The following is a 20,845-nucleotide window of genomic DNA, read 5'->3' as shown; positions in this document are numbered from 1 at the left end:
AGTGCAAGACTTCGGGCATAACAGAAGCGTACAAACGTCTTCCATTTGGCAGCGTAATAAGAAATGTTGTAATAGTCGAGCTTCTTCATTCGCATATTCGCCACAGGTCTACTTATCAGCCAAGAAGTGGAGGGCGCGGAATTTCCACCAGACAGTCCGTTTCCATATGCCGACAACTGCAGTATACCGATGGAGAACAGAAAGTGCGCCTGGACTGGTAAGTCATAAAAGAAGAAAGGTCAAGTTTCGAAGCTCCGTTAGCTTGAAGGCACTATTCAAAAATTCTGTTTCGCCTCTCGTCCAGGTCTCTCTTAGTGTTTGTACACGTGTCCCCAAGTGCCCCACATTTACAATATCAATTACGAACCAACTGGCCCGCCAATGTCTTCTAAGCAAACCACACAACTGACCTGTCGGCACCCGTAATGTCGAACTCGTCAGGATATGTCGGTGCACCCTGCTGCAAGTTCTCTGAATATGTATTTCTCAAGTATTAAGGTCTTGTAGTCATTTTCTCAAGCAATAGGGTAAAAGCCATAGTGTTTATTCGTAAAGTGCCACTAGGATTAAAGCGTAACGTGCTCCCCAAAGCCTCGATCCTTGCCCCTAGAGCAGTGTGAACAAATGTTCAGACAAAGACGGCCGACAACAGCGGAGACATTGACGATAGCGATGGTAGAATCATAATGGCAATAATTAAGGCCACTGGTACGTAGGCAGCGCAACGCCGATTCACGTCTTTCCGGTGACTAACTTCTGAAAAGAAAGTAACAAGATGATAAACGAGAAAGGACCTGCTACAAGAACACAGGTGGAGAGGGAACTCAGGGATACTAACAATGACAGTGCTCGATTGGCAACACTTCAACTGGGGTTGCAGAAGTAGGAAAGCGAGGATAAGAAGTAGGAAAGAGAGTAAGAGCATTGCATTTGCACTAGCCGCCACGAAAACTGGATGGTTGAACTTAGTCGCTACCTCTGTGTTGCCACAAAAAAGTTTTTCTTCTTTAAACGGTCCAACCCCTAGGTGAAACATTTATAATATAGGTGGAGTTTTGTACTTGTCGACAACGAACATGTAGCTACAATAATGTCCCACAATGATGTCGTATGACCAGTCTTACAGCCGTGTATTCCACGAAGAGGCAACCAAGGGCGGAAAGAAGCTTTGGGACAGGAAAGAGCTTCACTTGCAACTAGTTTATTGCAACAGCACCATATTGTCAAGCGAAGGTGGTCATCTGCGCACATACGTTTGTGCACAATACTCAAACAAGTTTGCATCATTATCAAATTGTACAGTGCACAAACTATCATGTCATTAAGCGCTATGTTCAGATGTATCGCTGACACAGATGTCACGTTTCATGTTGATGGCCGCCATTATTTTCCGAGCCAGGGAACCTTTGCTTTTATCAAGAATGTGTATATGGAAATTATACTTAGGATAGGATAGGAATAAACTTTATTTGTCCAACGGTTGTTGATGTTGGTGCCCGGGGCTAGGCTGCCAGGGGTCCATCGCCCGAGGAAGATCTTTCGAGATCCTCGGCAACGGCCCTGGCCCGCTGGACGGCCCACTCCTGGTCTTCGGGTGCCTCGCTGAGGAGGGCGGCTTGCCATCTCTCAGCGAGGCGCCCCGCTTCAGAGGGTTCCGCTGTTCTATTCCCCCTTCCTCGTTGTCCTTGTTCCACGTGGCGTTGGCATTCCCAAAGCACATGGGCCATATCGGCCCGTTCGTGCTTGCACCACGGGCAGCCGGGCGACGGGTGCAGCGCGGGCCACAGGCGGTGCAGGTGGTAGGGGTTGGTGAAAGTGCCCGTCTGCAACCGTCTTAGGTCGACCGCCTGGGACCTGTCTAGACGCCCGTGGGGTTGTGGATATTTTCTTCTTTCTTTCCTGTAGTGACCAGTCACCTCTCTGTACGTTGCCGGAAACTCCTTGACATCGCAGTCGGCGTCCGCGTGATCCCCAGCTCCGTCCGCCGCGATTTGTGTTGTATTGGTAACGACAGCGGCCGCGTCAGACGGAGTGGCAGCCGCCGTCGCCGTCACTCCTCCGCTGGGGTCCCGCACAACAACGGCAGCGGCTGCCCTCTGGGTGACCGCGTCGCGGCGGGTAAGTTGCCTCGCGACGAGGTGGGCGCGCTCGTTGTGGTTGGGTGGAGTGTCGTTGCGTCTTCGGCCGTTAGCAATGTTGGTGTCATCGTTGCTGTTGCTGCCAAGCTCCCCGACGTGCGCGGGGAACCACTTGAGGGACTTGTTTGTAATGGTGCCGGATCCGAAGTCCCCGGCCCGGGCGTTGAGCATGCGCGCCACATCCGCGGACACCCAACCTTTGATGTAATTCCGGATCGCTGATTTGGAGTCGTTGATAATCAGGTTATCCTCCGCACCTCCGTGGAGTACCGCGAGGGCTATGGCCATCTCTTCCGCTGCTTCGGCCGATGGCAGCCTCGCTGATGCCGTGACTCGGATCGTTCCCTTTGTATCTACGACTGCCATGGAAAAGGCGGGCGCCGCCGCCATCGGCCGGCCGTGTCGATGTTGCCGTTGTTGCTGCTGCCGTTGTTGTCGTAGTAGCTGTAGTGGTGGTGGTGCTGGTAACTGCAGCTCGCCTCGCACATTTCCTTGTAGCGGTGGTGGTGGTCGACGTTCCTCGTCGCCATCAGAGTCACCGACTGGCCGCGGGTACCTGGCTGCATCGACGAAGAGGACGCCTTCTTGTCTTCCATGCTTCTCGAGGATTGCTACCGCCCTGCGTATACGTCTTTGCGCGTCATGCACCGGGTGCATATTCTTCGGCATGTTTTCCGTCTGTATGGCGTCCCTGACTTCCGGTAGCAGTGATTCTTTCAGTCCACGCGCCTCGTGATATCGAAACCCGAGCAAGTCCAGGATTCGTCTTCCCGTTACGGTGCTGGACAGCCTCTCCAGCTGCGCGATTCTCTGCGCCTCGGCGATCTCCTCGAGCGTGTTGTGTACGCCCAACTCGAGGAGCCTATGGGTTGGCGTGTACTGGGGTACTCCCAGGGCGGTCTTGAACGCCCTGCGGATCGCCACGTTCAGCTTGTCGGTTTCGCTCCTGTTCCAGTCGGCGTATGCGGCGACGTACGCTATGTGGCTCAGCGCGTACGCCTGTATCAGCCTCGTAACGTTGTGTTCCTTCATTCCTTTCTTCTTTCGGGCAACCAGTCGGGCAACCAGTCGGGCAACCAGCTCGCGGTTGGCACCGTTCTCTTCCAGCCACAGGCCGAGCACTCGCAACTTGGACACCGTCGGTATTCGGGTCCCCTCCCTCGTCGTGACGTGGACGCCCAAACGACGAGCGTCTAGCACGGCCTGCGGAAGGGGTCCTTTCTTGCGCGGCCTGTGGAGCAGGATCTCCGACTTGTCGGGTGAGCAGACGAGTCCCGTGTCTTCGAGGTGCCGCTCCACTTCCCGGATGGCCCGCTGCAGTCGGTCTTGCATTTCGCCGACGCTCGTGTTCTCCGTGGTCCACACCGTCACGTCATCTGCGTATATGGTATGATTGATGCCCTCTATCGCGTCAAGACGTTCGGGCAGGCCGATCATGACGAGGTTGAAAAGCATGGGGGAGAGTACGGAGCCCTGCGGCGTTCCCGCACCACCCATTCGGACCGTTCGTGGTGGGGCCCCGTCGATCTTGACTGTCGCCTCGCGCCCATTCAGGAAGCTGCTGACATATCGGTGGAACCTCGCCCCGAGATCGAGTCGGCTGATCTTGTCCAGTATGGCCATGTGCTTCACAGTGTCGAAGGCGCTCTTGAGGTCTAGCCCGAGTAGGGCGCGCACGTGCGTGCTCGGAGCGTTCACGACCTGTTCCTTGATCTGCAGCATGGCGTCCTGCGTTGAAAGGTCCTTCCGGAAACCAATGATGTGGGTGCCGAAGGCGTCCTGTTTCTCGAGCAGCGTCGTCACCCTGTTAAGGCAGGCATGCTCCATCACTTTCCCGACGCAGGACGTGAGGGAGATCAGCCTCATGTTTCGGACCTCCAGCGGTTTGCCCGGCTTTGGTATCAGTATAACGTCCGCGGTCTTCCACTCTTGCGGAATTCGGCCCTCCTTCCAGCACGCGTTGATGTACTCGCAGAGCTTCTCGATGGCGTCGTCGTTCAGGTTCCTCAGGATTTTGTTGGTGATCCTGTCAGGACCGGGCGCCGAGTTGGTCTTCAGTAGCTGGAGGACCGTTCTAACTTCCTGCACGGAAAAGTCCGCGTCCAGCTCCTCGTTGGGAGCCCCGTAGTACTCTGGGTGACTCTGCCCTTCCGGGCGTGCGAGGTGCGTCTGCACGATCTCTTCCACGAAGGCCTCTGGGTCGTCCTTGTACTTGTGTCGCAGTTTGGCCATCTCTGTACGGGTCGCCGTTCTGGTGCTTGCCGGGTCGAGCAGGTGCCTGAGAATCTTCCAGGTGCGTCCAACGCTCATGTTCCCGTTCATCGTGTCGCACAGCTCTTGCCATTCTTGCTCGCACAGGCGGGTGCAATGCGCCTCGATCTCCCGGTTGATTTCGGCGATCTTCTTGCGTATCTTCCTGTTGAGTTTTTGCCTACTCGCTCTCCGTTGCATGGATTTCTTGGCCGCAACAAGATGTGCCAGCCGGCTGTCTACTCTGGACGGTTGGGGAGCGCCGTCGCCCACGGCTCCGCGGGATCTGGCTGTTTCTTCTTTGGGTGGTTCTTGTCGCCGGTCCGTCCATTCGATCTCATCGGTGGCTTTCTCTACGTCCGCGAGTAGTACTCTGCACCATTCGCTGATGTCTTCGATCGGGCCCTCCTTGTCTTGCTCTCTATTTTTCCGGAATCTGTCCCAGTCTACGATTCTCGCCTTTCGGCAGACGCCCTCTTCGTTTTCATCCTCTCCCACGGTCACGCACAGGATCCTGTGGTCACTCCCCAGGTCCTCGAAGGAGTTCGACCAAGTGACCACGCCCGCGCCTGACCAGAGGGAGAGGTCGGGGGATGTGTCGCGGCACACTCCCTGTCCGATCCTGGTGTGCGAAGCCGGTTCGTTGAGTACAGTCAGGCCGAGCTCGTCCATCAGTCCGGCTAGCCTCTTCCCTTTCGGCGAGTCGGCTCCATATCCCCATAGCGTGTGCGGCGCATTGAAGTCTCCGCATATCAGCAAAGGACTGGAGGCGGCCTTTGCCATCGCTTCGCGAAAGAGGGCGTCGAAAGTGTGAGTGCGGTATCTTTGCGAGGGGGAACTATATACGTTGAACACGAAAAGGCCGGTTTTCCTACTTCCAATACTCGGCACGACTTCGATCAGTACATGGTCTATGTCCGACTCTTCGTGGAGCACGAGTTCGTGTTCGATGAAGGCCGTCCCGCGCTTAACCAGGGTGCACACCCTGACGTCCCTCCCCATGTATTCGTAGGGGGGACCGCATGTCACATAACCCGGAAGCTGGGCCCGGTCGAAAGGTTCTTGCAAGGCAATCACGACAGGAAGTTTGTTATTGGCAAGCGTTTTCATGTATTGTACCATCGTTGCTTTCTTGTTTTTGAAGCCCCTGCAATTCCACTGCCAGACTATGCGTCTGTTGTCGGACTTGCGGGACACAGCCATGATTGTTATGCAGAGGTGTTGGGGGGACACAACTGTCCGTGCGTCCCTCCTGCCCCGGTGCGGGTGATGTTGGCGTTGTTGTCGCTGGCGAGGATGGCCGGTGCGTTTACCACTTGTGACGATGGTACCCCGGCCCTTCCAGGCAGGTGGTGGTAATGTTGCTGTTGCTTCAGCTGCATCGTCCCGTGTGCCAGATCTTCGATTCGCTTAATCATGGTCACGAGTTGGCTGTTGACCGCTGCGTACTGCGCGTTCCGTTCCACGTCGGATTCGTTAAGCCTTGTCAGGAGTATGTCAAACATTCGCTCCGTCTTGTCCGTCAGTTTGTTCACCATCTCTTCGATCGCGTCTATCCTTCTGGCTCCTGACCTGGGTCTCTTCAGTGCTTGTGCGTGGCCCAAAGCGTCTTCCGTAGGTGGCGTATCGCTTGTGCCCTTGCGCTTGGAGCCCGCCGCCGCTGGCGCTTCTTCTTCGCCACAACACATGTCCATCTGGCCTACTTCGCCTCCTGTCGCGGTCGCATCGCCTCGCACCGCGGCCTCGCGGGAGGTGAAGGAGGAGATCCTCTCATGAGGTGATTCTCTCATGCCTTTCAAGATTTCGTTGAGCGTCTGTTGTAGCTCGTCGATTTTCCTCGCTGATTGTTCGTTCTGCTTTCTGGCCCTGCCCAGCTCTTCTCGAAGTTCCTTATTCTCTCGCTCCATTTTCTCCATCCTCGACGCCAGGAGGGAGTCGGGGGCTTCCCTCGTGCTGCCAGAAAGTGGGGTGCTCTTTACAGAGTATCTATTTCTTTCCGCGACTATGTCGGACCAGGTAACCTTGCGCGGCCCTGTCTGTATCTCGCCATGTGTGGCCCGCACGCCGTCTGGCATGGGGCGGTTTCGGTTTCGGCTTCCACTCCGACTCCGGCTTCGACTTCTGTTCTTAGGTCTGTTACGACTTCGGCTACGTCTTCTTATCGGCGAGAGGGATCCGGATCTCGAGCAACTTCGGCCTTTTCCCTGCGCCATACTGTACCCCGATGGTGATAGGGTCCGCTGAGGGGTCTTTCCTTCTTCCAATGTGTGTTCCCTTCCTTCTCTGCTTATCGCCCGCCACCTTCTCTCCTTAACTATGTGTGGCAACTTATATTTTGCCTTGCACATTCGGTCAGCCGTGGGGTGCGCCTCGCCGCAGATCCGGCACTTGGGCGTGCACTCGTGTTCGATGCTCGGGTTCTTCGATCCGCAGGCCGGGCATAGTTTGATCTCCGGTTTAGGGCATACGTCTGGTCGATGGCCGAGCCTGCCGCACTCTTTGCAAAAGTCAATCTGTTTCCGATACAATGATACTCTTATCATGATGCTATTGAAGTAAGCCCATGTGGGGACTCTGTTTCCCTCATACAGCAATATCACGGTGGTCGTACTGCCGAGCCGCTTGGCGTATGTTAAAGAGGGGTTTCTCGAGTTCACCAGAGCATGCATGAGCTGGTCTTGCGTATACTTCAGGGGAATGTTGCGGATAATCCCTTTTGCCATTTGCTCGGGCGCCGAAACGTACGCGTTGGTCTCATGCCTCTTTCCGTTGATCGTCAAAACCTTGATCTTAGCGATTTTCGTCGCAGTTGTCTCGTCCGGTGTGCTTATCACCAGGATGTTTTGCATGGCATTGGGACAGATCGTGATCATCTCGTCGTCGCCCACTACCGCTTCTTTGCGTATCGCCTCGTCGAGACTCGTTCCGCACGTGTTCCTTATATTCAGCCCGTCTTTCGGTCGAACAATTATCTTGATATCATCCCTGGGTAGTCGGGGCATCCTACTTGCTCGGAGAACTTTGTTCACTATGCTTCGGCCGCCTCGGGGCATCGGGCTTCGTGAACGGGTGTCGTCCTTTCCCGCCATCTGGGTAGCGTTCGTGCGGTGCCTCCTTCTGTGTGCAACTTCGATCCAACCGTCCGCAACGCCTTCAGCGTCTTCTCCCACGGAAACGCGTTTTGCGTCGTTGGGTTCGTTATCCGGTGTCTCCCCAGTTCCTGCTTCGTCTATCTCCATCTCGGTGGTATTTCGTTCAGTCCCCGAGTCCAACGAAGGATGCGTCAGGCCCAACCGTCGTTAGGCCTGGCCGCGCTCACACGGGACTCGTGCGATCTTCGTGCCGTAAAAACTCGCAAGGTTCACGCTCACCCAAAAAGTTGGTATCCCTGGGTTCGCGATGACTTGATCTTTCAGATGATATGCCGCTTTCGGATGTAGGACTCAAAAAAACGGCGGAAACACTCATAAATCGATGGAGCCGAGAAGCTTCCGCTCCCACTGGGGACTTCTTCTTCTTGAACCACAAATTATACTTACACGTACAGGAATCGCACTGCATAGGCAAATGTGCATTAATCGTATTCTTTGGAGACAGCTCGTGTTCCCTTGCCCTATATTAGATGCAAAGACCTGTCCGATCGATATCCACCCTGCCGCAATTAATAAAATTTCGTACATCACACTGACCGCACAAGTCACATATGACCTTTTATAAATTTTACCATGAAGGATGAGCTTACGTGGGTCTGAGATGCGTGGACACAAGCCAGCGAGCTTCCGTGGAGGCGAAAAAATATTGTGCCTTGTACTTTCTGGCCACTTTCCTTAAAGAGTGGGCCACATTATCCAGGTGCAGAACAACCTTGGCCCTTTTTTCCACTAGCGGCTTGGCTTTCCGTTTACCCTTCAATTTCTTAAGGATTATTTCTCCTCAAGCAACCGTTATAGAACAAGGGTACCCTGCTTCCTATAGCCGTGCGACTTGAAAGTTAAAACCTTCCTGCATTTTGTGGCAAGAAGGCCTCACCAACTCCTCCTCAAGACACATGGAAGCTCGTGAATGATTTCTTCTAGTTGCATCTATGTTCTCTGCTACGTGCCACACACAATACCTGACATGTTGCCTCGACAGGGCAATCGTGTGGGGTGAAGTTCAAGCGTCCTTTGGAAAATGTCAAGACCTCTGTTGCACATGCGAAGAGGCTCTCTCGCCTATGAAAAAGCTGATTTGTGGAGGCAAACTTGGCATATGAGCAATTGTCTGAAGGTGTTTTGCCACCAAGCCGACACTGGGTGGATTACTGAAAGAAAATTGAAGGTCTTCAAGAAGCGGCGGCCCAAACGTCGGATGTATTGTGGCGTTGCACGCTTAATCGCCTGCCCAGGAAATCCAGGGAAGTAGTGTATAGGCCAGCACAACTTCTTGACCTGAGGGACCTTGTACAACGTGAAAACATTACGAACACATTGAGAAAATAACTCAAATATTCTGTGTCTTCTGGTGGTAAGGTGCACGACTTGCTCGCTGTGAAGAGGCGTGTAGGCAGCAAGGCTGGTAGTGACGACCACGAACGGTGTCTTTTCGGTGGTGTGGACTGCATTTCGAAGAACTTTAGGCGCACAGAGCTACGCCCTCACGAATGAACCCTAGACGTAATCACTTCAAATGATGCGACCTTCGGCACTTACAAACAGACAAGGGAAGTGGCTCTGTTATGTTACCCTGCCAGGTTTTTTGTTAAAAGCTGCACAAGGAATCGTCAAGAATTTCATCCCAGCGAAGGGCTACATAAATAAGGTAAAAAGGAAGGCTACAGCTCTGTGTAAGAATCTTCATCTTGAGAAAATGTATAAGCTGGTATTGCTTCGAGGCGGAGCTCCTTGTCAGTGTTTTTCAATGTAAAAACACGTAAGCGAGATACGTCACTTAGGTGCATCGTTAGTGAGCGTAAGTGCAGCAGCAAAAAGTTAGCCGTGCTTTAGTAAATAATGTTACTGCACCGGATGTAGATGACCCATTTATTGTGAAGAATTCAACAGCTGTTTCACAGTATCTGCAAAACCTAGACCCCGGATGGACTGCCTGCTAAGTAGATGTTGAAGGTTCATTTTACTCAGTCCTGCATGCAGAACTGTTTCCGATAGTTCGGGACTGCATCGAGAAAAGCGCTGTTCTTTCTTTTGAAAGTGATGCAGGCACATCTGTTGTTAACTTCATAACATTGCTAGAATGCTATCTTTGTTCGACTCTCGTTTCATATGACTATCCTGTTTACATTCTGAGTAAGGGTTCCTGCGTCGCGCCAGTTTTATGCAGCGCATATTTATCTGCTATTGACCGAGACTTGTCGCTTGACTTTGACAACGCAACAACGCAAAAAGTTTTTGCTATGTTGACTATTTTTGGTGATCTTAAAATCTAATCTTTCTGCAACGACCACTAATACACTGCAAGAAATTTTAGTGCTATTTGGACAACATAGCAAAGGGCCTTCCTTTACGCACGAGCTTAGTTTACATGACAAGCTGCAGTTTTTACATTCGTCAATTTTTTTTTCTGAGCGACACGTGTTGGGCGTACTGCCTGGGCTCACAGAAAGAGCTTTCACCGCTTGACTGGACGCCTAGCAAACACGTTAAAAGGGCAATAGCCCTCATGTGTCTTGAGGTGGCGTTGGTGAGGTCTTGTTCTCAAAAAACGCAGGAAAGCTTTAACCATTGTGTGTCACGTCTGCGAGCAGCAAGATACCATTATTCTCTCACGATTGCAGTAGCGAAACCTCCTTCGAAAATTGAATGTTAAGCGGAAAGGCCAGCCCCTATTAGAAAAAAATGCCACAGGTTGTTCTCAACCGGCATAAAGTGACCCACAATTGAAATAAAGTGGCCAGGAGGTAGAAAATACTCTATGTTAGAGTCAAAGCTCAACTACGCTATGTTTTGCAAGTTAAGCACACGTTAAGCTACCGAAGCTCGATGTGCCGAAGTTTCATGGTGACCCCATTAAATGGCCAGAATTTTGGGATCAATTTGAGTCTACTATTCACCAGAACCGATATATTACCGACGTCAACAAATTGAAATATCTTCGGAGCTACTTGATGGGTAAAGCGGAAGGTGTCATCAGCGGCCTGTCGACAACTAACGAGAGCTATAGCACAGCTATAGAACATCTCAAAGAAAGATTCGGTCAGAAGTCACTGATTGTTAACGACCACATGCGTCGTCTTCTAAACCTACGTAAAGCTCGTTCTTGCGAAGATTTCGAAGGGCTTCAAAGGTTGCACGAAGAAGTGCAGACGCGCCTGAGATCTCTCCATAACCTTGGCGTCGAAGAAAAAGAATATGGAGTTCTTCTGAAAACTGCTATAATACAAAATCTTCCGCAAGAAATGGTGCTCCGTTATAATCAGCGCATCTTGTCTTCGACAAATACAGGCGTTACTAGTGACAGGCTAAATGAAATGTCTGTTCTTCTAGACTTCTTGAGTCTTGAAGTAAGAAGCCGGGAACAGACTATAATAATGACTTCTGACAACAGAGAACAAGCCTCAACAGCAAAACGACAATCTAATGAGCATTTCCAAGGTTCTGCATCTATGCTAACCGTGAAACTGACTCCAGAGAGTTGCATATTATGCGGAGACAAAGATCACTCGGTGGATGTCTGCCCAACGGAACTAACATTAGACGAGAAAAAGCAGAAACTAAGGAAATTAGGATGCTGTTTCCGCTGCGCTAGACGATTTCACAAAGCTAAGGAGTGCCGAAACTGGAAGAGACTAGGCTGTGCGAAATGCAAGGGGCGACATATCACCACAATGTGCGACCCAAAATGGAAGCAGAAGAATACGGAAACGCAGACAACTGTTTCCAGCTCGTCAATAGATTCACCAAAGTGCACAGTTCTTCTGCAGACCGCCCAAGTTCGGGCTCTGGGCACTGGAAGCAAATGCTTTGTAAAAATGTTGATTGATGGTGGCAGTCAACGCAGCTTCATCACGGAAGAATTGTCTAGGAAGCTGAAAGCCACTGTGTTAGCCGAAGAGCAGCTCACAATCTCGGGATTTGGAAACGTTTCAGCACCGCGGAAATATTATCCAAGAGTACGAGTTACGCTGCATAGCCAGTACGACTCAAACTCACTAGAAGTAGAGGCTATAGAAGTTCCCGAAATATGCAATGACTTGTCAGCATTAACAGAGACAAATGTACTTGCAAAGTTGAAAAGCAAAAACTTACGTTTGGCTGACGTCAACGCAGTTCAGGTCTCACCTGAGCCTGGAATAAGCGTCCTTATAGGTGCAGACTATTACTGGCAGCTTGTCAGTGGAAGAATTCATCGACTGGACGACTCCTTGACAGCCATCGAAACTACCATAGGAAGGACACTTCATGGAGATACGAGAAGTCCACCTAAGTTCTACAAGCGGGAAACCATAAGGAACTTCAATATATGCCTAACGGAAGCCAACGTGTCCCAGCAACTGAGGTCTTTCTGGGAAGTAGAACATCTGGGGCTGACTAACGAAGACAGACTTTCGAGAGATGACGAACACGTCCTGAAGAACTTCGTGGAAACAACTGTTAGAAACAATGGTCGCTATCAAGTTGAACTGCCGTGGCGCAGCAATTGTTCCTAGCCTAAAAATAACCGGGATATCACGTTAAAGAGGCGAGAGTCCTTGCAGAGAACGCTACATCGAGAACCAGGGTTTCAGAAGGAATATGACACTGCCATTAGGAGCTACTATAACAAAGACTACGCTGAGAAGGTCACAATGGACAGTACGAGTGAACATATCACGTACTATATGCCACACCGAGCAGTAGTGCGACGCGATAGAACTACGACTGAAGTACGGGTGGTATCCGACGCCTCTTCTCATGCTTCGGACTCGCCTTCACCTAACGACGTCTTGTGGACAGGGCCGAATTTGAACCCCAACATCCTCGACTTACTGCTGAAGTTTCGCAGCTTCAAGATTGGGATTTCCGCCGACATCGAAAAAGCGTTTCTTCAAATATCGCTGGCTGAACAAGACCGAGACGCGTTTCGTTACTTCTGGTTTGAAGAAGGGTCTTCCAATATTGAAGAATTGCGCATCACAAGGGTTCCTTTTGGTGCCTGCAGCAGTCCCTTTCCCCTTGCTGCAACTCTGCGACACCGCTTCCAACTAGTAGAAGACAAATACCCTTCTACTGCCATACTATTGAAAGATCTTCACAGACTGGCGGCCACCAATAGTGTGTCGGCTACTCAAGGACAGTCATGGAATTCTTGGGCCGAAACTATCTGCTTCAAGAGTCCAGAAAACGAAGAAACCGATACAGAGGCAGAGACAACGAAAAGAGAAAGCGATGCCATGAAATTAAGAAAAGAGGATATGGGACTTTTCGGATTTTGTCTAGCGTGGGATGATTTTTATTTAGTTGTGTGTGAAATATGTAACAAAGTCACAAAACCACAGGCTCTGCGAAAGCACTTGGAGCAGCGGCATGGGAGCCTCGACACTTTTGGTAGGGGTGACCACACTGCTGACACGTGCGTGCTCCACCCGGCGGGTGTAGGGAAGTCGTCGGGGCACAGCTCCTTGTCATCGTCGTCCTCATCGTCGTATTCAACGTTATCGTCTTCCACCCTGCGACACTCGAGCGGGCTTGCCGGGCGCCCGTCGTCAACAGCAAAGGCTCCATCTGGGTCCTCACTGTCAGGGAGGCACATCAGTGGGGTGAAAAGGCTACAACGCAACAACCACACGCTGGCCCCCGTTGTCCAGGTGGAGCGAATGCCACTTCCACGACAGCCTCAAGCCACGGCCGCCCGCAACAGCTCGCCAGGCCTTGAAAAGGAATTACCTTCACCCCAGCAGCCACCACCTTTAACCCCTGGAGGGCTAGGAATGCTGTCTGGGCCAGGGCAGGCCAGTCACATAACACCCGACGCATCCACCAGCAGCACGTCAACAATGGTGGCTGCGACGGCTTCCACTGCTGCACCTACGCCCATCAGGAAGACACATGCCAGCAATGGTTCCACCACGAACACAGCAAAGTGCTCATGGTGCCGACGGCAAATTTCACTCATGCAAATTGCGCACTTCTAGTGGCAACACGTTGCGGAGACCGGCACAGATGCGGTGCCACCTAGAATCTGCTGGACAAGCTCCGTCTTGAAAAAGAAACAAGCATACGCAAATTGTTCGGCCGGGAGCTGTTGAATATTATGCTCCGAAAAAAGAAGAGAAGAAGACGAATTGAGAAACGAGCGTGGAGCCGAGCGCGCCTGCATTTTTTTAGTTGTTTTTGCAAGCGTCGAATAAAGAAGACGTTCTCTACTTCGGCTCCACTTCCTGGTTTTCAACAAACGGTTAACAAAGGATAATGTTCCGTTTGTCTGGGAGCAGGACCAACAAGAGACCTTCTGTGAACTCCAGAAACGTCTGCACACACCTACAGTTCTAGGACACTTTGACGAAGACAGTGACTTTCGAGTTGCGCACGGATGCCAGCAACGTTGGCCTTGGTGCCGTCCTCGTACAGTGGCAAGATGCAGCCGAGCTGCCATTGCGCACGCAAGCCGCACTTTGTCTCCAGCTGAAAGTAACTATTCCACTACGGAAAATGAATGATTGACCGTTGTGTGGGCAATTGCTAAATTCCGACTATATTTGTACGGCCGATCGTTTCAAGTTGTGAGAAATCACCATTCATTACGCTGGCTCGCCAATCTGAAGGATCCATCTGGCCGTCTTGCACGCTGGAGGCTTCGCTTGCAAGAATACGATATGATGATAGTATTCAAGTCCGGGCGTAAAAACACCGACGCCTACTACCTGTCCCGTGCTCCACTTCAACCGTCGCCATTCGACGTTGATGAAGAGGACGCATTTCTTTCCATTATGACAGTATCAGGCATCAGCAAGCAACAGCGCGATGATTCAGAACTCCGGTCTCTTATCGACTACCTTGAGAACCATTTACCAGAGCCGCCTCGTATGTTCGTCCGCTAGTTATCATCGTTTTTTCTCCGCGATGGCGTCCTCTACAAGTTGGGTTTTCACTCGACCGCATCCACCTGCCTCCTTGTAGTGCCGCCTTCACTACGTAACGACATCCTGCGGGCCTCTCACGAGGAGCCATCTTCGGACCACTGAGATTCACAAGGACGTTTTCAGGCATACACCAAAAGTACTTCTGGCCTAACCTTCGCCATGACGTAAAGCAATACGTGAAGACATGCTGCGACTGCCAGAGAGAGACGCAAGACACCACCCATGCGTCCCGCTGGACTTCTCAATTCCGTGAATCCTCCGCGGATGCATTTTAAGCAGGTTGGCATAGATTTGCTTGGACCATTCTTCACGTCGAGGGCTGGAAACCGTTCGACTGCTGTTGCCACAGACATTGCACGTTACATTAAAACCAGAGCTCTCCCACGAGGCACTGCTAATGATATTGCGACTTTCTTTGCACATGGTATCGTACTCCGCCACAGTGCTCCGACAGTCGTTATAACTGACCGTGGCACAGCATTTAGAGCGCAGCTCACAGAAGATATCACGCTTCTCAGTGGTACAGGTCGCCGCAAAGCCACTGCTTACCATGCCCAGACGAATGGGGTCACAGAAAGGCTGAACAAAACGATCGCTGATATGATTTCCATGTATGTTAACGTCGACCACAAGAACTGGGACGACGTTCTCCCATATGTTACGTTTGGACATAATACTGCCGTTGAAGCAACTACCGGCTTCACCCCTTTTCGCTTGGTGCATGGCCGGGAAGCGTTCTCAAAGTTGGACGTAATGCTTTTGCCCACCCACTGTTCTAATGTAGTCACTAATGCTGCCCAATTTGCTCCATGCGCCAAAGAGCCGCGTCAGCTCGCACGAATGCGTATCCGCTACCAACAACACAACGACGCCGACCGATACAATCTTCGTCACCGCGACATCACTTATCAACCCAAGTGACAAAGTATGGGTGTGGACACCGATCCGCCAGCGTGGTCGGTCGGAGAAACTTTTGTGCCGCTACTCTGGACCTTAGAGGATCGTTTAACGACTCGGCGACGTCATATACGAAGTGATTCCTGAAGGAGAAAGCACCACTCGCCGTCACCGACGCCCACGTCTGTCCGATATCGTTCACGTCTCCAGGTTGAAGCTATGCCACTGCCGCTGACCGCAAAACTCTGCACCTCTCTCAGCAGCTACGTCTTCCTTAACAGTATCACGGTGGCACTCTCCGGCGCATCGATTTTCCGCATCGAGACGATGCTTCTAAGGAGGGGGTAATGCCACGACCTTGACTGAACTGACAGCCACTCGGAGCAATTCGGTGCCACATGCTAGGCATGTTGTGTGGCTCCCAGGGGGAGACAACGACGAAGGTGCCAGGAAAGCTTTATAAAACATCTATAGCGTCAACGGAAGTCTATTGTGGCTTTGACTGTGACAATATTTTACCTGCATCGGCACATTTACAATAACAAAAATGTCTTACTTTACAAAGTTGGACAATTCTTTCTTTTTCGACAATACTTTAACACAGTGCATTTCTAAGCAGCACCAACAACGTTGTTAGACTTTCGCTTTACTTAAGGAAATGAACCTGAAGTATGGAAGCATGCTAAGAAACTGCAAAGCCCCGAAACAAATGACTGCCGAAACAACAAAACAGAATAAAGTGACTAAACGGCTTTTGCAGCGGTTCCTTGTAATCAGTCAATAACAATACAAACATGTCGTACAAGGAGGGCTTCTGACGCGTTTGGCACTTGCCTGCCCAGCAAAATAGAGCATATTTGTATACCTCTGTCCCCTTCCAGGAGCCTGCAGTCAAACGGACGTAGCTTTTCTACGTTGTCTCCCTGGAAATCCCAGAGAAAACCCAGCGATGCTTAGCTTCAGTCATCCGGCGTGGAGCCGGTGACACCCCGACAAGCTCACCGTTTGAAATCCGGGTTCAAACCATGACTGTAGCGTTGTCTGCAAACAGCTTAAGAAAACAGGATGTGCCGAGGCCCACTTGTGAAATGAGCATTGCTTGATGAAGTTCATATTCATTTTGCTTCCTCCTGCACATTTTTGCGCTTTCTGCTGCAAAGCACAATTCACTTGCGCGTCCTTCTTCTATACGACCTTTAAGTGCTCATTGAACTGGCCGTTACGGTTCTTTATAGGTGACCTACGAGCAACGCAGCACATCGCCTTACTCTCGATGCAAACACTGTGGCTAAGGCAGCACAACAGAATCGCGAGGAACCTTTCTTCAATTAATCCTCACTGGGACGATGAGAAGGTCTTCCAAACCGCAAGGTAAATGTAATGAAATTCTAATTTCTTCCCCAATAGTCCAGTGCCGCATTTGATTATTTGTCCCATTTTTGCTTCATTGTGGCAATAATTACTGTCGAAACTAAACTGTGTTAAATTCACCGCCTTGACGTGGCCCATTATGAAATGCTTTTTATAGCTTTTATTTATAGTATTCACACGCATGCATTCACATGGCAAGCGGTAAAGTAGAGAGTGCATGAGAATTACTATGAACCTTGGTATTATTTATTATGAAGCCTTCTTGTAACGTACTAGAGGATAGGAAAATGTGCCTTATATCGAAGTACGCCAAGTATGGGAAAGCTACGAACGTAGCGCTATATTGTACATTATCCATAAGTTCAACCCGAAATGGTACGTCGAACTATGTAAAGGTGCTACCAGCGTCAAAACTCACCTGCCTTTGTTCTTTGAATCATAGTTGTCATTTATTTATTCACGGTCATTATCATTGGATCAATTCATTGATTGTGATTGATTGATTAGGTGATTGACTGATTGACTGAGTGAGTGAGTAAGTGAGTGATAAGTTTAACGTCCAATCGCAACATATATAGGACAACACTAGTGATCTTTCATTCCGGCTCATCGGAATTCAAACACCGTGGCCGTATATGAAACCAGTGACATTGTTCTCAGCTGCACCATATGCTCCAATCCAGCGAGCTACCATGATGGGGACTGTCTGCGAATCTGCGTACATGAGAGAAAACCTTCTCAGTCTCAGATAACTGTGGGCCTACCTCATCCTCCGTCTCAATGAGAATTATGCAACAATGCACAGATGGTAGAGCACCACAAATTGCCGAGTTGTAATAACCGAAGAAAAATAAATACCGCAGCTACGAAGTGCCTCATAGTCATATCGTGATTTTCACACACAAAACCAAATAACGTAATGTCTTTTTCATATAATATTTCAGTTTGGGACGCCTTATCGAATAATATAAATTCACGCCTTCTGTGCTAAATATTTCACCTTGGCACCACTATGCAACATAAAAGCTTATCCAGAAAATGTTGAAGCGCACCTCAGTTTACTAAAATGAAATGCAACCTGTCGAATATAAAACTAGAAGTGCAACCAAGTGAAAATTGCAAGAACTGTAGCGAAGAAATAGCAATTATTATGTGAAAGATATTGAACTGTAACCTGTTCTTTGTTATCATTCATATGACGCTTCTTCCTAGTTGTGTATAAAAAGCAGCGCTGCAAAGTTAAACCAGAGAGACGAGAACAGCACATAGGAAGCGCGTCTATCAAATGATTAATAAAACAAATAGGGGGTTACAGAACGGGCAATAACGCCATGCTCAAAGAGTAATGCGCAAAATCATCATGCACAGGAGGTCCAATTTCAGTTTCTAACTGCGGCACCTCTTTCTGTATATACTTATCATGTAATTAGCCCCATTTTTGCTTTGAATAAACTGATTCTGATTCTGATTCACACATACCGCCGATCTCTTAGTACCTTTCCTATGGAACTGATTAGGCCAACTTCTAAGTTGTGCGCACGTTCCTGATTTCTTCTTGCTTGCCTAGCATTGACAATTGCCTGTCGGTGAGCACTAGCGACGGTGCACTTACGCATTTACCGTAATTTCCCGACAGTACATTATACGCTTCTACAACGGTCATTCTAAGCCTATTTCTCGTACTTGCTAAAGCTGTTGTGTCCATGAAATACGAAGTACATTTGTACATAGAGCAGACAGAAGAATATTCCCTTCTATTGTCACTCTACTACCGAAGATGGTGTGCTCTCGGAGCCTGTTATACCGGCACCTGCCCGTCTGTACAATGTACAGTGGTCCACAAGACAGAGGGACCCTGTATACCACCCCTACATTGCGGTGAACCAATTTTTATAACGAAAATGTTTATGGCTACGTTCAGGCGGATCTCGTGTTCGTAGTCATAAAGCAATCATTTTTCATACGTCGGCCGATAACGAAGATAGTGCAGTGCCGAGCCAACGCGGGGCGGCGGTTGCGCAGGCTTTAGGCACTCCCCATACGGGTGCCCATCCTGAAGATAGTGGAATAGGGGGCCCACCCGCAGCAGACGTGCAGAACGCCATTAAGGGCCACACATTCACAGCTTTGCTGGCGGTTCTTCTTCACAGAGTGGTATAGCACTGACTTACTTTATATGTTCAACACCACCTTCGCCTTCTCGGAAGTCTCACCACTGTTCGATATGTTCACTTTTTTAAACGTACTTATCACCTTCGTAGGCGTCGAAAATGCTACATGGCCATCATATCGGGATCCCACCTTTCGTAGTGTTCTAGAGGTATTTTATGTTACTTTTATGCACAAGCATAGATGCCCCGTCTGTGAAATCGGCGATATTAGGTCGGAAACCACCGAGCTGGAATAGGGAATCATGCGCTGTAGGAGGAGGGCATCTGCAGAAGGAGATGCGGAGTGCGTGCCTGTGTAGGTACAGAGGAGTGCGCGGAGGATATTTGGAGGACAAAGGAGGCGGCGCGTGGAGAAGGAGGGAGGTAGGCGGAGGAGCTCAAGATTGACTTCCTCTGGCACTTGCTAAGGGTTCTGTGTGCGCTATAGATGTACGCGGTTCGTGTGGCGATAGAGAGGCCAAACGGCTAGCTAAACACACGGAGCAGCAACGCAAGCGGTGGCAGGCTCAGCGCGAGTCGACCAACCCCGAAGTCGTCGGCAACCGCTGGTCACGACCTGAACAAGACCGGCAAAAGACGCGATATAGGCATGCCCACGGACTGCCGGGGAACGCGCTATGCTGCTTTCGACAATGCGGGTGTGTCGGGCAAGACGCCATAGCTCAGAAACTTCAGAATAGTACCAATAGGCCTGAGCGTAACCCTCGTTCACGTTTTGAAAGATCACTGCAATCTTGTTTTGATAACGAAGCCGCATATGCGTACCAAATATACATTTATAATGAAACAAACGTTCCTTAAACGCTGCTTCGAGTCCATCAAAATGCTGCATACGAGGGAGGAATTTCTCCACACGTTGTGTGGTTCACATTTATCTAGTATTGCTCCAATGACGTACAGACGGTTCCTAGAAGACTGGAATAATTACACGGTTTTGTTCATCTCTCAATTCAGGAGAATCTGCGAAGGAATTTTTCAACACATCGTGTACAAGGAATGGCTTCCGTGGATGCTGGGCGAGAAAAAGATGAAGCAGTTTCAACTCAACCCGAACGAAAACAACTACACCGACTACAACAAAAGTATCGACCCCACTGTTACGAACGAGTTCTCGGCTGCCGCCTTTCGTTTCGGGCACTCCCAAGCAGACAAGAATTTCTGGAGGTACAGTAAGGTCTCTCTCATCCTATTATTCTCGAAATTCATAGCACCAAAATATTATTTCGTGCAACTCCATGGCGTTCTAGGGAGAGAGCCATTCACTGCGTGACCTCTCCGATCCCTCGAGCGCTATGCTCCATCGAGCAGCAGTGTCTGAGTGATTTAAAAACTGATGCTAAGAAAGTTTGTTCATTTTTACGACAGAATAAATAAACCGATCGAAATTTCAGTACAACGTTTAATGTGTAGTAGATTGTATTTCTATACCAGGCACTTTTTTGGCTGCAACATGTTCCGATCGAATGACGGGAATTTTGTACTTTGTCTTAGTTAAGCGCTTTTTTACTATGCAAAGCAAAGACATAGCTGGGAAAAATAGTCTTGGTTTCATTATGTGGTTGAAATTTCCTACGTATTATAAAAATCCAGTAACTGCACTGCAATTGTTTCATCACGGTTTTCTAGTGTGAGAATGCATCAATCGTATACATGGGCAAGGTGTAAGGTAGCCGGTGTGGTTCGAGAGTAGGGCTACAAGTAGGGCCTTGTCTCAGGGTCTTGTATAATTGCTAACTTAATGCACCGTATGAAAAATACGGAAACAGGAGCACTGAGGACGTAAGCTGAACTCATTTCATTGCTCACAATAGGAAAGAAAGACGCAATGTGAGTAATTTTTTTACTACCGTATGAATGAGCTCAGAATGCAATATGAATGTAATTTCGATTTTAAATGTCGCTTTTATGATAAGAAGTACACAGATCATGCGGAAGACACTTCATGGTTGTAGAGATGGACT

The 20,845-nt window shown here is 49.8% G+C and overlaps 1 protein-coding gene across 2 annotated transcripts in view; it reads left to right on the top strand.

Annotated features, from left to right (window-relative positions):
• The window catches only part of LOC126534337 (salivary peroxidase/catechol oxidase-like), a 55,043-nt gene that overhangs the window by 19,431 nt on the left and 14,767 nt on the right, over window positions 1-20,845 (top strand). For both annotated transcript variants that reach the window (XM_055072814.2, XM_055072813.2), the window contains exons 6-8: window positions 107-217; window positions 16,578-16,713; window positions 19,839-20,048. In XM_055072814.2, the coding sequence (XP_054928789.1) occupies window positions 107-217; window positions 16,578-16,713; window positions 19,839-20,048 (457 nt within the window). The remainder of the gene's footprint in view (window positions 1-106; window positions 218-16,577; window positions 16,714-19,838; window positions 20,049-20,845) is intronic.

Source organism: Dermacentor andersoni, chromosome 7, assembly GCF_023375885.2.
Source record: "Dermacentor andersoni chromosome 7, qqDerAnde1_hic_scaffold, whole genome shotgun sequence".
Taxonomy (NCBI): domain Eukaryota; kingdom Metazoa; phylum Arthropoda; class Arachnida; order Ixodida; family Ixodidae; genus Dermacentor; species Dermacentor andersoni.
The sequence above is the reverse complement of the archived record's forward strand: the minus strand, read 5'-3'. Positions and strand labels throughout refer to the sequence as shown.